This window comes from Salvelinus fontinalis, chromosome 5 (assembly GCF_029448725.1).
Source record: "Salvelinus fontinalis isolate EN_2023a chromosome 5, ASM2944872v1, whole genome shotgun sequence".
Classification (NCBI taxonomy): Eukaryota; Metazoa; Chordata; class Actinopteri; order Salmoniformes; family Salmonidae; genus Salvelinus; species Salvelinus fontinalis.
The window spans coordinates 49841886-49857511 of NC_074669.1; the positions used below are offsets into that span (position 1 = coordinate 49841886).

At 41.0% G+C, this 15626-nt stretch overlaps 1 protein-coding gene across 5 annotated transcripts in view; it reads left to right on the forward strand.

Moving 5' to 3' along the window:
• The first annotated feature begins 3146 nt into the window (after positions 1 to 3146).
• tmem131l (transmembrane 131 like) overlaps positions 3147 to 15626 on the forward strand; it is a 93728-nt gene continuing 81248 nt past the window's right edge. For 4 of the 5 annotated variants that reach the window (XM_055923802.1, XM_055923803.1, XM_055923804.1 and 1 more), the window contains exons 1-2: positions 3147 to 3494; positions 4357 to 4427. In XM_055923802.1, the coding sequence (XP_055779777.1) occupies positions 3371 to 3494; positions 4357 to 4427 (195 nt within the window). In that variant the 5' untranslated portion in view covers positions 3147 to 3370. Of the gene's footprint in view, positions 3495 to 3566; positions 4254 to 4356; positions 4428 to 15626 lie in introns of those variants that run through there. The other variant, XM_055923806.1, reaches the window with a different exon arrangement.

A 15626-nucleotide genomic window follows, 5' to 3' on the forward strand; every position in this document is an offset into this window, starting at 1 on the left:
GCCTTCCGTAGTTGACTCGGAGCAGCTGCCATTTTGGCATTCGCTCAAGGCCCTTGCAGGTGCAAATGCTGCTTATGTGGAACCTGAGAAGGCGCTGTGCTAACCTTTGGGCTGTTCCGTGGTGGTGGGGGGGCCTACTTTTGGGACACCTGTTTGCATGAAAATCGAGAGCCCAGTGTCGTTGACGGAAATTAGCTGTGTACAGCACTTCGAACCCCCCCCCCCACACACACACACACACACACTCCACACACAGAAGAGGCGGCACATCAAACACCCATGCGATGTTAAAAATCTAATCTTCCCTGATTTAAACAGATGGAAATGAAAACATGTTGTTTTTGCTTCCCCCCCCCATGTCCCTTATCTCTCTTTTCATAATTTACTTTGACAAAAGAAGCATCTGCCACTGTGGCACCAGGACTTACTGAACTTGCCTTATCTCATGTTTAAATCAAAAGAGGGAGAGGGTCGTTGTGAACAAAAGGTGCTTGGTGATTGACAGTGCAGTGGTGTGGAGAGTGACGCAAATGGAAGCTCCACTGAAATATCGTTGAGGCTGTACAGTGGGGGTATGTTTAGAATTCACAAAATTTAGAAGCTCGATAAATTATAACTCCCTGTAAATTGGGCTTTATGGTCTTGTGGTTCTGCAGAGTCTAGACTGAGGTGTTCAGGTTTTGTTGTTGAAAACATGATGGATGATCCATTTGAATGGTAACATTTCAATAAAGTCTTAGTGTTATGTTTTATCTTACTTAACTGTTGTGTTTTCCACACGCCTACATGTACCTTAACTGATTTCATATGCCTCGAATTTCCAAGCAACAGGGTGAATGCATCACCTTTCATTTTCTGTCTGAACTGGAATGTGGCGAAAACCTCTCAAACACAAAGGGCAGCATTTTTCTGCTGTACGCCGGGATTTATTACAACATGGTATGAGCAGAAGGGGTATTGTTGTCGTGAACGGTCCAGAATTACTTTTGTGCTCTTGCTGTCTTGAAATATTTGACAGATTTTATCAAACTGCACAAACAATGGGTAGAATTTCTGTGCTCATGGAGTTGACTCTCCAGATGCCATTATACTGCTAGAGGTCAAATGTCAACCCATTCGTTCAAAATTAAAGGTATCCACACAGATCCTACCCATCTCTTCACTTTGCAGTGACACTACTTTCTTATACATGTTTTTCAAAATGTTAAATTTATTCATAATTTGATTTTCTCATTACAGCAGATTCAGCATTATAGTATATAGGGAAAGGGGGATATCTAGTCAGTTGTTAAACTGAATGCATTCTTCTGAAAACTGTCTTCCGCATTTAACCAAACCCCTCTGAATCAGAGGCGTGTAGGGGGAGACTTTATCCATGTCCATGTACTCGGTGCCCGGGGAGCAGTTGTTGTTTGGCGTTAACTGCCTTGCTCAGGGGCAGAACGATAGATATTTACCTTGGCAGTTCTGAGATTTGATCCAGCAACCTTTCGGTTACTGGCCCAACACTTCTACCAGCCAGGCTACTGCCGCCCAGTAGGACATGCTGCTACTACTATACTGAACAAAAATATAAACGCAACATGTGAAGTGTTACTTTCTTGAACTGAAATAAAAGATCCCAGACATGTTCCATATGCACAATAAGCTTATTTCTTTCAAATTTTGTGCATACATTTGTTTACATCCCTATTTGTGAGCAATTCTTATTTGCCAAGATAATCCATCCACCTGACAGGTGTGGCATTTCAAGAAGCTGATTAAACAGCATGATCCTTACACAGGTGCACCTTGTGCTGGGGACAATAAAAGGACACTTAAAATGTGCAGTTTTGTCACACAACTCAATTCTACAGATGTCTCATGTTTTGAGGGAGTGTGCAATTGGAATGCTGACTGCAGGAATGTCCACCAGAGCTGTTGCCAGAGGATTTAATGTTCATTTCTCTACCATAAGCTGCTCCCAATGTCGCTTTAGAGAATTTGGCAGTACGTCCAACTGGCCTCACAACCTCAGACCACGTGTAACCACGCCAGCTTAGGACCTCCACCTGCGAGATTGTCTGAGACCAGCCACCCGGATAACTGATGAAACAAGAGTATTTCTGTCTGTAATAAAGCCTTTTTGTGGGGGAAAACTAATTCTGATTGACTGGGCCTGGCTCCCCAGCTGGTGGACCTGGCTCCCAAGTGGGTGGGCCTATGCCCTCCCAGGCCCACACATCGCTGCACCCCTACCCAGTCATGTGAAATCCAAAGATCAGGGTCTAATGAATTTAAATCAATTGACTGATTTCCTTAAATGAACTGTAACTCAGTAGATTTGTTGCATGTTGCATTTATTTTTGTTCAGTATACTTTACCTGAACTCTCTACAGTGTGCAGATATTATTTCAAGCATAACATACCTTGTCTAAACATGTTTAGCCTAAACGTTTGAACAATGACACACCCACCATGGAAGAGTATGTGTGATATTTGTGCGTGAACCTGCTTAGCCTGTCCATTATGATTCATTAAGGTTGACCCGAAGTCTGCACCCCAAAAAATGGTGTTCATCCTTGAGCAGTAGTGACCAAAATGTACTTAATTTACATATAGGCTATTGACTTTTATGTATTACAATAATTGTCTACCAGCCATTGTTGCTAACCTAACACTGACATACAGCATATGGCCTGTTTCAATGTCGAACTTGAATACCAATGTCCTTTATAACTCGTTAGTTATAAAACTAGTATTAGATCAAGTGCAAGAAATGTGCTTTATGTGACAGGGTTCTTATGGCATAATTTGAGTTTGCAGGGACTTCATTGGTGAATATTGGAGGGACTTCTAGTACTATGAATATTGCAGTTTGATTATTCTATATGGGAACCACATGATGGAATCTCTTAACCTTTGGAGGGATCTATTGATTGGCACGTTTTTCAACCTCAGTAGTATGTGGGATTTTAAAACAATGGGTCCACAAGCGCATCATCATAACCTAGATTTGCTTTGGTTAACCGCATGACAGTTGTTTGCCCGCGCGGGAAAAAAACGAAATAGAATGTTTCGCATAAACTTTGTTTTCTGCACGATTTACTTGCGTATTGGACTGGCCACGCGATATTCCCAATGGGTTTAATCATTTGGTGCGTTTAGTTCGTCACATTCAAGTCCACCCCATTGTGCCAAAATCAGCCAACGCAGGCAGGCTGATGAATCCAACGCCTTGGCTGTGGTCGGCGCATACTCTCCACACACACAACAAGAAAGAGGGCGAGGAACAGAACAGGGTGGGAGAGTTTGCTAGACGGGGAGCGACAGCGAGAGAAAGAGAAAGCCTAGCGTAGCACAAGGCAGGCTGCTAGCTGAACAGGGCAGCATGGCGTTGGTACGGGAGTTCCAACAAGGCAGCCGCTGTCACAGAAAAACGTGGATTAATATTATACTCGGAATTCTACCGCTACTTTTGCCCTGCGTACAGCATGGAGGGGCTCAATTGCAAGGTCTGGTGAAGTACATTTTTCTAAAATAATTAACGTTAACCACCCATTGCGAAAATGTCGGCGAGAACTGCCAGTAACGTTACTGAGTTGACAGTGAGGACAAGTCGCTTTGCGAAAACGGGAGTGCTACTGCAACCATCGTATTGTGGATTCAAATTCGGCATAATTTGCGTGATAATTTCGAATATGTTAATGTCTGCAGAAATGTTGATAACGTTAAGTGCTAAGACTATTTTATTAAGTATTTTTTTAATCAGTGGACAGTTTCCTGTGTTGGTTCATGCAAGCCATAACGTTATTTCAGTGAAGTGTCGCGTTACAGTAGCTAGCGAATTTAGCTAGAAGGGAACTCCGTTTAATGATATTTAGCTTGCCAGATGCCATTGTTTTCACTTTGGTTGGGTGTTTTTAAATGTTTAAATGTATATATTCGTTATATTATAAATGTATAGTTCGGCTTTTATAAATGTTAAAGCTATGTGTTTACAAGCTAGCAAAGCCAAAGCTAGCTAACCTAAAAGCAACGGTAATAATAATAATTTGGTGGGTGCTTATTGGCCTATTTAATACATGTACAAGTGTGTATTAATACTGCATGTGTGAATTGAAAAATGTGATATCCCAACTCTCCCTGAGCCACCTTCGGAAAGTGGGATCATGGACAGTTGAATACACGCCTTTGTCAGTCATGCATTTGCACAAGTTTATGCTAAACGTTGACCAATAACCGTTTGCGCTGTCCCCCGTTATAAACATTGGGTAAAGCATTTTATCTAGACATTATTTATTTGACCGCTATCTGATGTGTTTCTGCTCAAGCTTTCACATTTACACCTCTTCCCCCTCTCTTCCTCCCACCAAGCCCTGAGTCAAATGTCCAGCGTGGTCGAGGTCTGGCAAGCTGAGGATGCTGACCCAATGCTCCCAACTCAGGTAAATGCAATACACAATTTATTGAGCTGGTATAAACCTTGATTGCAGATTACATAAAGATAGGCAGGCATTTATATTTCTTTAACAAAGCATACCACCTCCCACGTGCATGGGTATATTACCCCATTGTTTATGTTTGCACGTGCCTTGGAGCGCAATGACATCAAGGAGATTAGTTAGGTACTGCTACATTCTATCACTTTTGTGTATTCTCTAATTCGTCGAACTGTTAATTATTGTTCTATTTTGCGAAGTCAGCTAAACGTGTTCCTGTTCTCAACGTGAGGATTTATGTTTGAAGCGAGGAGTCCAAATGGAGACGGGGAAGAATTTGCCAAGGCCACCTGCTAGACGAATAGAGGGTGCCATGTGGCCTGCCCTGTTACTTGTCGGAAGTGTGCAATAATAGCGTGTCCATGAACAGCATAGCAAAGCCCTGTCTTAATTATCTCCATCTCATACATATCTTACCAATTTTATTTGTCACGTGCAGAATACAAGAGGTAGACCTTACTGTAAAATGCTTGGTTAAGGGCTTTTAACGAAACATTTCACAGTAAGGTCTGTTGTATTTGGTGCATGTGACAAATACAATATGATTTTATTTTAACTCCATCTCATACATATCTAACATTACTATGCTACAGAGAAAATAGCCTAGCTAGTCAAATCAATGAAGTTGGCGAAATAGATGTAAATATGATTTAATTCACCTGTATTACTGGCACTATGATGCAAAAGTTTTTCTCATGACACCTCACAAACACCTCCCGGATTTCAAGTAATGCGTTATCAGTGCTGCAGTGTGTTTTGCATTTTGGCCCTGTCTGCATTTTATGCTGCAGCTGTTATGTTTGACTTTTTATGTAATCTAGGAACACCCTATATATTTTGTTTTACTGATAGTCAGTGAAGCTACGAAGGACTGTCATGTTACACGACGGACTGTCATGTTACACGACAGACTGTCATGTTACACGACGGACTGTCATGTTACACGACGGACTGTCATGTTACACGACGGACTGTCATGTTACACGACGGACTGTCATGTTACACGACGGACTGTCATGTTACCTGCAGATAAGAAGCATATTTTAATTGAACCTAGGATAAAAGATATTTGAAACCTTTTCAAATACCTGGTCATTTAGGTTGTGTATACCTTTTGACAGTCGACGCAGAACTAAAACATTATGCTTTCAATTGTCTATTTGAAGGGAAGTAGAATTTGCCTAGTTCCATTTTCACATAGAAAGGGTGTACATTTCAGAACCATACCCTGACATATAATGTCACCTAAGTTAGACCAGTTGTTTTGGTTCGTATTCCCACCAAAAAAAGGGTGTGTACTGTACATTGCAACTTAGTTAGGCGTACAGCTGCTCAGTGCAATGGGGAACCAAGGTAATCCTGTCAGGGTTGCAAATTATTTGGACCTGTTGATAGCGGGTTAAAGTTAATGACAGAATGCTGAAATTGTTTACATTCTTCAGTATTTGTTAGGCTCAGGTAGGCAGGGCTGTGCTGTCAATGGAATAGCTGTGTCTCAGCACTATGATTTGTGAAATGTAGTAATTATGTAATCTGTCTGCACTTGGCTGTGTTTAGTAGGTTCACAGTTTAGCAAAATATTTCTTATTGGACAAGTCCAGGTAGCCCTTCCCTGTTTCATTATCTTTTCTTCTGTTTGGTGCCTAATGAGTATAGTACTTGTTTAAGGTAGTTGTTGGGTGGAAGATGTTAGCAGCTCACTGAGGTGATTCGGTGCAAAGATATCACAGCTTGTTTTAACCGTGCCACAACAAACCACTCCCTCTGTAAACCATAACTGGTTGATCTTGGTTGCGAAATATTTATTTTTATTATCAGGATCAGTCAGTCCACCTTTTGAGTGTAACTTGGTCCAAAAAACTTGATTTCACATCATTTTAACATTCTGACATAAAGAGCACATGTTCAACTTCATTTAACACACATATATGTGCCAAATAAAGTAACATGGTTGACTGTAACAGGGTTGACGATTTCATCTTAAATCAACCATAAATCTCCTTGTGACAGGGGTTATGGAAGTGTGTTGTGTGCAACAGGGAGTGGCAATTGAATGCAAGCTTCACAAAAAAATGTAAATTGTTAAAACAATACTAGCCTCTCTATCTGTTATGCTCGACACGCTCAGTTTTCCACCACAAAACACCAGAAAATGGCCAAAAAGTGTAGAAACAGATCAACTGCTTTGACTATTAGATGTTCAATGTTTCTTTTTATAAATCTTTTATTAAGAATAAAACACTGATCACATTTACTTAAGTATTCAGTCCCTTTCCTCAGTACTTTGTTGAAGTACCTTTGACAGCAATTACAGCCTCAAGTCTTGTTGGGTATGATGCTACAAGCTTGGCACACCTGTATTTGGGGAGTTTCTCCCATTCCTCTCTGCAGACCCTCTCAAGCTCTTGGGGAACGTCGCTGCACAGCTATTTTCAGGTCTCCAGGGATGTTCGATCAGGTTCAAGTCCGGGCTCTGGCTGGGCACTCAAGGACATTCAGAGACTTAACCCAAAGCCACTCCTGCATTGTCTTGGTTGTATGCTTAGGGTTGTTCTCCTGTTGAATCTTCACCCCAGTCTGAGGTCCTGAGCACTGGAGCAGGTTTTCATCAAGGATCTCACTGTACTTTGCTCCATTCGTCTTTCCCTCAATCCTGACTAGTCTCCCAGTCCCTGCCGCTGATGCATGATGCTGCCACTGTCATGCTTTACAGTGGGAATGGTTTCAGGTTTCCTCCAGACGTGACGATTGGCATTCAGGCCAAAGAGTTCAATCTTTGTTTCGTCAGACCAGAGAATCTTGTTTCTCATGGTCTGGGTCCTTTAGGTACCTTTTGGCAAACTCCCAAGTGGGCTGTCATGTGCTTTTTACTGAGGAGTGGCTTCCGTGTGGCCACTCTACAATAAAGGCCTGATTGGTGGAGTGCTGCAGAGATGGATGTCCTTCTGGAAGATTCTCCCATCTCTACAGAGGAGCTCTGTCAGTTACCATCAGGTTCTTGGTCACCTCCCTGGCCAAGGCCCTTCTCCCCCGATGGCTCAGTTTGGCCGGGCGGCAAGTTCTAGGGAGAGTCTTCGTGGTTCCAAATTTCTTCCATTTTAAGAATGATGGAGGCCACTGTAGGGTTGGGCGGTATACCGTATTTTATGATATACCGGTATTGATGCAGGGACAGGTTTTGTTTTTTTCTTTACCTTCTATACCGGTATTTGAATGTTTGGTTTGTTAAATGTGATACGCCATGTGTTATGTACATTTTTATGGTTTACTTCTTCCTCAACCACCTGCATTGCTTGCTGTTTGGGGTTTTAGGCTGGGTTTCTGTATAGCACTTTGAGATATCAGCTGATGTAAGAAGGGCTATATAAATACATTTGATACTTCGCTACTTGAATCATCTCTTGCCGCTCTTTCTCTCCATGCCACTTTCCACACAGACCTAGCCATGCCCCCTGTCACTCAAGGAGCGCATTTGATGTTCCTCAACCACGAGACACCTGCGTTCAGTCTGCATGGTCAATGCAGCATATGCAACAATGTTCATGACAACAATGCTGTTTTCACTTTGCTTCTTAATATAAATCTGCTAGTGTTCTAAACTCAGCAAAAAAATAAACCAAAATAACCAAAATCTAAGTAACTTCACAGATCTTCATTGTAAAGGGTTTAAACACTGTTCCCCATGCTTGTTCAATGAACTATAAACAATGAATGAACATGCACCTGTGGAACGGTCTTTAAGACACAAACAGCTTACAGATGGTAGGCAATTAAGGTCACAGTTATGAAAACTTAGGACACTAAAGAGGCCTTTCTACTGACTCTGAAAAACACCAAAAGAAAGATGCCCAGGGTTTCCGCTCATCTGCGTGAACGTGCCTTAGGCATGCTGCAAAGAGGCATGTGGACTGCAGATGTGGCCAGGGCAGTAAATTGCAATGTCCGTACTGTGAGACGCCCAAGACAGCGCTACAGGGAGACAGGATGGACAGCTGACCACCTCGCAGTGGCAGTTCACGTGTAGCAACACCTGCGCAGGATCGGTACATGTGAACATCACACCTGCGGGACAAGATGGCAACAACAACTGCCCGAGTTGCACCAGGAACGCTCAGACTGGCCGCAATAGGCTGAGAGAGGCTAGATTGAGGGCTTGTAGGCAATGTTGCCTATGGGCATTTTTAGCTAATATCGGCTGATTCCGATATCTTCACCGATATATCGTGCATCCCTAACCCTGGCATTTTAATTTGTTGTCATCTCAAAAGCTGTATTCAAAGTACCCACTATTATATTCTAACTATAGATTTAGAATAGTCATTCAACAGTTTTTCTCTAATTCGGAAGGCAAATCGCATTTGTAACATTTGGTTAAAAATAGGTCCTATATTATTTGCCCACATTGTAAAGCCCTATGTGGCAGTGTGGAAATTCTCAAATGAGCAGTGGTGTATAAATACTTTTAAGTACCACTTAAGTCATTTTTTTGGATTCTGTACTTTACTGCTTTTTATTTTTGGCAACTTTTTACCTTTACTTTACTACATTTCTAAAAGAAAATACTGTACTTTTTACTCCATTTTTTCCCTGACACCTAAAAGTACTCGTGACATTTTGAGTGCTTCGCAGGACAGGAAAAGGGTCCAATTCACGCATTTGTCAAGAGAACATCCCAGGTCAACTACTGCCTCTGATCTGGAGGACTCACTAAACACAAATGCTTTGTAAATTATGTCAAAGTGTTGGAGTGTGCCCCTGGCTATCTGTAAATATATATATTTTTTGAAATGGTGCCGTTTGGTTTGCTTTATATAAGTAATTTGAAATGATGATACTTGATACTTTTACTTTTGATACTTAAGTATATTTAAAACAAAATACTTTTACTCAAGTAGTATTTTACTGGGTGACTCACTTTTACCTGAGTAATTTTCTATTAACATATCTTTACTTTTACTCAAGTATGACCATTGGGTAATTTTTCCACCACTGCAATTGAGTGCAGGAAATGCAGAAATGATAAAAGTGCTGACATTTGCTGAAGTTTAATTGTTTTATACTGTTCAATAAGAATGGAGAGACTCATTTGAAATCACTTAAAATATGTGTTGCCACCCTAGCATCACTCACTACTCATAAAGCAAATGTGTAACTTTTAGTATAAAAACATTTTTAAATACCGCCATATTATTTTAAAAAAATACTGTGATATGATATTTTGGCTATATCGCCCAGCATTAGGCCACTGTGTTCTTGGGCACCTCCAACGCTGCAGACAGTTTTTGGTACCCTTCCCCAGATCTGTGCTTCGACACCATCCTGGCTCGGAGCTCTACAGACAATTACTTCGACTTCATTGATTGGTTTTTGCTCTGACATGCACTGTCAACTTTGGGACCTTTTATATAGACGTGTGTGCCTTTCCAAATCATGTCCAATCAATAGAATTTACCACAGGTGGACCCTAATCAAGTTGTAGAAACATCTCAAGGATGATCAATGGAAACGGGATGCACCTGAGCTCAATTTCGAGTCTCATAGAAAAGGGTCTGAATACTTATTTAAATAGGATATTTCTGTTTTTATCTGTAATAAATTTCTAAAAACCTGTTTTCGCTTTGTCATTATGGATGGGGTATTGTGTGTAGATTGAGGGGGGTGGGAATGTATTTAATCCATTTTAGAATAAGGCTGTAACGTAACTGTGGAAAAAGTCAAGGGTTCTGAATACTTTCCGAATGCGCCGTATATCCTCAACACCAGCTTCGAGGGCATTGATCACTTTTATACAACTGATTACCACATATTCAAATAAGGATTGACATAATTAACTTTTATTTTGATTAATTTATTGATACTACTTAATCCTTCGACAAGATATAGTCCCAACACACGTCTAAGAATGCTACACAAGCAGGCTGGTCGTTATTTCGGTTTCCAGAGATGCGACCCAGTCATTCCGTCTTTTGTTCTGTGTCTATGGACTCGACCTTGTCGTTCGTTCTAAATGTTCCATTGCCATACTGGCTGGCAACGTTGTTATCCCTTGCTTGCTAGCTAGCCAACTGTGGCTAACTTAGTCACGTCAAACAGTGCAACCAGAATAACAGTAGCTGGATTTGCATTTGTTTAACCTCTTAAATGTGGATTCCCCATATTTTGGGATCCTATTTTCCAATTCAGTCTGGTGTCTGAACGGTAGCCCCTATCTGCAGGGTGTCTGCGGAAAGCTGAGTATCTTGGCTATTGATTGGTGTGACTTACTACCATATATGGGCATACGAATATATAAGGCAGCAGGTAGCCTAGTGGTTAGAGCATTGGGCCAGTAATAGAAATGTTACTGGATCGAATCCATGAGCTGACAAGGTAAAAATCTGTCGTTTTGCCCCTAAACAAGGCAGTTAACCCACTGTTCCCTGGTAGGCCGTCATTGTAAGTAAGAATTTGTTCTTAATTGACTTGACTAGTTAAATAAAGGTTAAATTTGAAAAGGCCAGGCCGAGCTCATGACCTCACTTCAAGATCGCTGCTACCTACATACCGGTTAGCGTTGTGAAGCATAAACAAAATAAACAAGGAATATGTTGATAAAAGGGTAAGCCAGACCTCCACAGATCATGAGGATATATTATTTGTCTGCTTGTGACCTACCGTTATTGATCATGTTTTTACCAACAAGGTAAGCTTCGATTTGGTCTGTGTTTGAGCTATAGCTACATGGGGGTATAACATTTATTATTAGGTTGGTAGGAACAAACATTGGCAATAGGCTAGATATCTGATGTATAACTTAATGGTAACATCGAATGTCCACGAGTGATCATATTTTTGATGCGCAAAGATATAATTTTGCCTGCTTAGGCACCGTTGGCATCCATTACACATGGGATTGGCTACTATGGCACCTTGACAGTCTTGTAGCCAATGAGAGGCTTTCCAGGGATATGCAGTTGACCTGGGTGGGACAAAGCAAGCCGTATAACTTTTTTTAATGCGTTATGTGAAGTATTGCTACCTGGCTCAGAGTCAAGACGCACCAAACACGCTACATTGCATTGTAAACAGATTCCATTGCTTTTAATTTAATTGCTTTAGCATAAAAGAGATGGCTTCTCGGGGGGGGGGGGGGGGGGGGTGGTGGTGGTGGTGTGTGTAACTAAGCATATCGAACAGGAACCTAAAAAGACGGTATACCGAACATAGAAGCTTTGAATAAAATACTGGAGTCGGACAAAGAGGATTCCGACTCGGCCGACGAAGATTGCTTTCTAGAGGGATTGGATCCATTTTAAGATATGTAAGTCAATTATTTTCTTGACTTTATATCTAATTTACTATATTGTTTTTTATAAGTTGTCTGCTTTTTGTGATTTGGATTTAGTTTCCATAGGCCTATGTAACAAGTCATTTCAATGTTATGTAATGCCAAAGTAGTTATTGTCTATGTTAAATATTAGTTTGCTGTTCTAAATTTCATCCTTGTAACTTTGGAGAAGCCACTAAACTCTCATGGCCATTGTTTTATTTGTGGTTCTCACCTCTCTTTGTCTCAAGTGTTATTGTTTGCATTGTGTGTGTGCTTCACACCTAATGTGAGTCACTGTCCAGACCAAGTTTAGGCGTGTTGTCTTTACTTTACAGTATTGTGGTTTTGTAAATTTAGTCAACTGTAATTCTGTGTCTCACAACAATATATCTCTTTATTTTATTCACCGCAGAGTGAAGGATGCAAATAATTTGGATGATGATGTTTGGGAGCCACCCCTCCCAGCAAGCTTCCCCGCTGCTATGTCAATCACCCCATCTGACGGTTCTACATCCACTACTCAACAAAGGCTCCACTCGTCTTCAACCACCCCCCACTGCAGTTTCAATCACCCTGTCTGATGGTTCTACATCCACTTTTCATAGATCTCTTGAAAAAGAAAATATGGGCTTGTGGCACCATTCGTCCCAACAGAATAGCTTTCCCCAAGACCAAGGTAAACGACATGAAAAATACAGCGGAGAGGGGGACAGTGCGTTGGATCAGGACTAACAAGCTGCTTTTTGTGAAATGGAAGGACACTAGGAAAGTAACCATGCTCACCACACAGCGTAAGGCCATAATGACCATGTCTCAATGAGGGTGAAAAGTGCCAATGGGCATGAGTGAGGAAAAAAGTCCCAGTTTCTCTGAAGGACTACAATTCCAATATGGGAGTGCAAACCTATCTGATGCTCTGATAGGCTACTACCAGGTACTCCACAGACCAGGAAGTGGGATAAGACTTTTATTTTTTTACCACTTTGTGGACGTTGATACAGTAAATGCCAAAGCAAAAGGTCAAACCCCTCACACCCAGTTGGCCTTCCGAGAGCAGCTGTGTTGGAAATGGCAGAATTGGGGACCCAAAGCCACCTCACAACTGTTATCAGTTGATGTTACTCTTCAATAACAGACCCCAAAGCAAATCAGGTGGAGGAAAATGGGTTTATTCTTATTCAAAAAGGACGAATCATGTCTGGAGGTAGATGTTCATGCTCCCCTGTCCTCAGGGATTCTTCCCTGAGTGATTTATCTCCTGTGATTCTCCAGTGAACAAAGGGACAGGGTGTAGTTTATAACCTAGCCTGTGGTTGACCAGTTAGAATTCCTTGCAATAAAACTGGGCCAATGGCCAAATAACAAGTATCCTGTTTCAGGCTCACTTTATAGACAAATTCCTCATGTCTCTAACGTTGCTCATTAATCCCCTATTACAGAAAAAACAGTATTTCCATTGATCATTAGTACTCTATTGAACTCTCGTACTCTGCGTTGTGTATTTATCTTAGAAATATTCTTACTCTCTCCTAGACCATTTTGAAAAGAACTGTACTTAAAAGGTATTTTTAGAAAACATGAGAAAATAGACAGTATAAATAACATTAGCAGTAAGCATAAAATCATTCACATTAAACACCTTGCATTTCTATAAAACACAAAGGGCATATTGTGCTTGCTGTTACAATAAGAAATAGATTTCAAGCAAAGTTATTAGTATTAACAGGTGTAATGATAATGTTCCTTACAATTCCTACCACATCCTGTATTAGGAGGAAACTCGCATAAAAAAATTGGTCTGCAAGACAATAATATTCAATTGTCCTATTGGCAATTCACCAAGTCCTTTTAAGTGACCAGCTCTTCCACACTGGTATCAGTCCCACATAGATAACTATTAGAAATTATGTTCTGACAGTCTGCCAGGACTGAGGAATTCTTCCTCTGTTCCACTGGTTGATAAGGACTTTTCTAATGAACACTTCACCAGTGATCTTGTATCATTTCAAGTACAGTCCTTGGATCAAGGGATATTGCTTCAGACTGTAGATTCTCATAACCTGTAAAGAAGGAAACAAAAAAAGTGAAAGTAACTTGTCCTGGTTTTAAGAATGATATTTCACATAGATTTCCGTAAGTAAGCATGTCCCGAGTTTCAGGAAAACGGACATTTCACCTAGATATCCAGCCAACATGTCTGATTTCAAAAAGGATTTACGGGGAAAGCACACCAAACAATTATGTTAGCTCAGTACATAGCCACAGAAAAACACAGCCATTTTCCCAGCAAAAGATAGTAGTCACAAAAAGCAGAAATAGAGATAAAATTAATCACTAACCTTTGATCTTCATCAGATGACACTCATAGGACATCATGTTACACAATACATTTATGTTTTGTTCGATAATGTGCATATTTATATCCACAAATCTCAGTTTACATTGGCGCCATGTTCAGAAATGCCTCCAAAATATCCAGAGTAATTGCAGAGAGCCATGTCAAATAACAGAAATACTCATCATAAACTTTGATGAAAGATACATGTTTTACACAGAATTAAAGATACACTTGTTCTTAATGCAACCGCTATGTCAGATTTTAAAAAAAAACTTTACGTAAAAAGCACACCATGCAATAATCTGAGACGGCGCTCAGATTTAACAACCTTTCTCCGCCATGTTGGAGTCAACAGAAATTACATCATAAATATTCCCTAGAGGGGGTCTATTAGTTGCCCTCTACAGCATTCAGCAAACTTGCTGCTGAGCCAAACAGAGCTTCTTAAATTTCTGCATCAGCATTGTATCATTGTTTCCGTTTTCCCTTAGACAGACCCTGCTTCTCCTCGCCATTCCTCATAAGAACACGGTTTCTTTTCGGACATTCTCGTTGCCAGTGACAAGAAACCTGCAATAATGACATACATTGGGGCAAAAAAGTATTTAGCCAGCCACCAATTGTGCAAGTTCTCCCACTTAAAAAGATGAGAGGCCTGTAATTTTCATCATAGGTACACTTCAACTATGACAGACAAAATGAAGGAAAAAAATCCAGAAAATCACATTGTAGGATTTTTTATGAATTTATTTGCAAATTATGGTGGAAAATAAGTATTTGGTCACCTACAAACAAGCAAGATTTCTGGCTCTCACAGACCTGTAACTTACTTCTTTAAGAGGCTCCTCTGTCCTCCACTCGTTACCTGTATTAATGGCACCTGTTTGAACTTGTTATCAGTATAAAAGACACCTGTCCACAACCTCAAACAGTCACACTCCAAACTCCACTATGGCCAAGACCAAAGAGCTGTCAAAGGACACCAGAAACAAAATTGTAGACCTGCACCAGGCTGGGAAGACTGAATCTGCAATATGTAAGCAGCTTGGTTTGAAGAAATCAACTGTGGGAGCAATTATTAGGAAATGGAAGACATACAAGACCACTGATAATCTCCCTCGATCTGGGGCTCCACGCAAGATCTCACCCCGTGGGGTCAAAATGATCACAAGAACGGTGAGCAAAAATCCCAGAACCACACGGGGGGACCTAGTGAATGACCTGCAGAGAGCTGAGACCAAAGTAACAAAGCCTACCATCAGCAAGGGCATTGAAGATGAAACGTGGCTGGGTCTTTCAGCATGACAATGATCCCAAACACACCGCCCGGGCAACGAAGGAGTGGCTTCGTAAGAAGCATTTCAAGGTCCTGGAGTGGCCTAGCCAGTCTGCAGATCTCAACCCCATAGAAATTCTTTGGAGGGAGTTGAAAGTCCGTGTTGCCCAGCAACAGCCCCAAAACATCACTGCTCTAGAGGAGATCTGCATGGAGGAATGG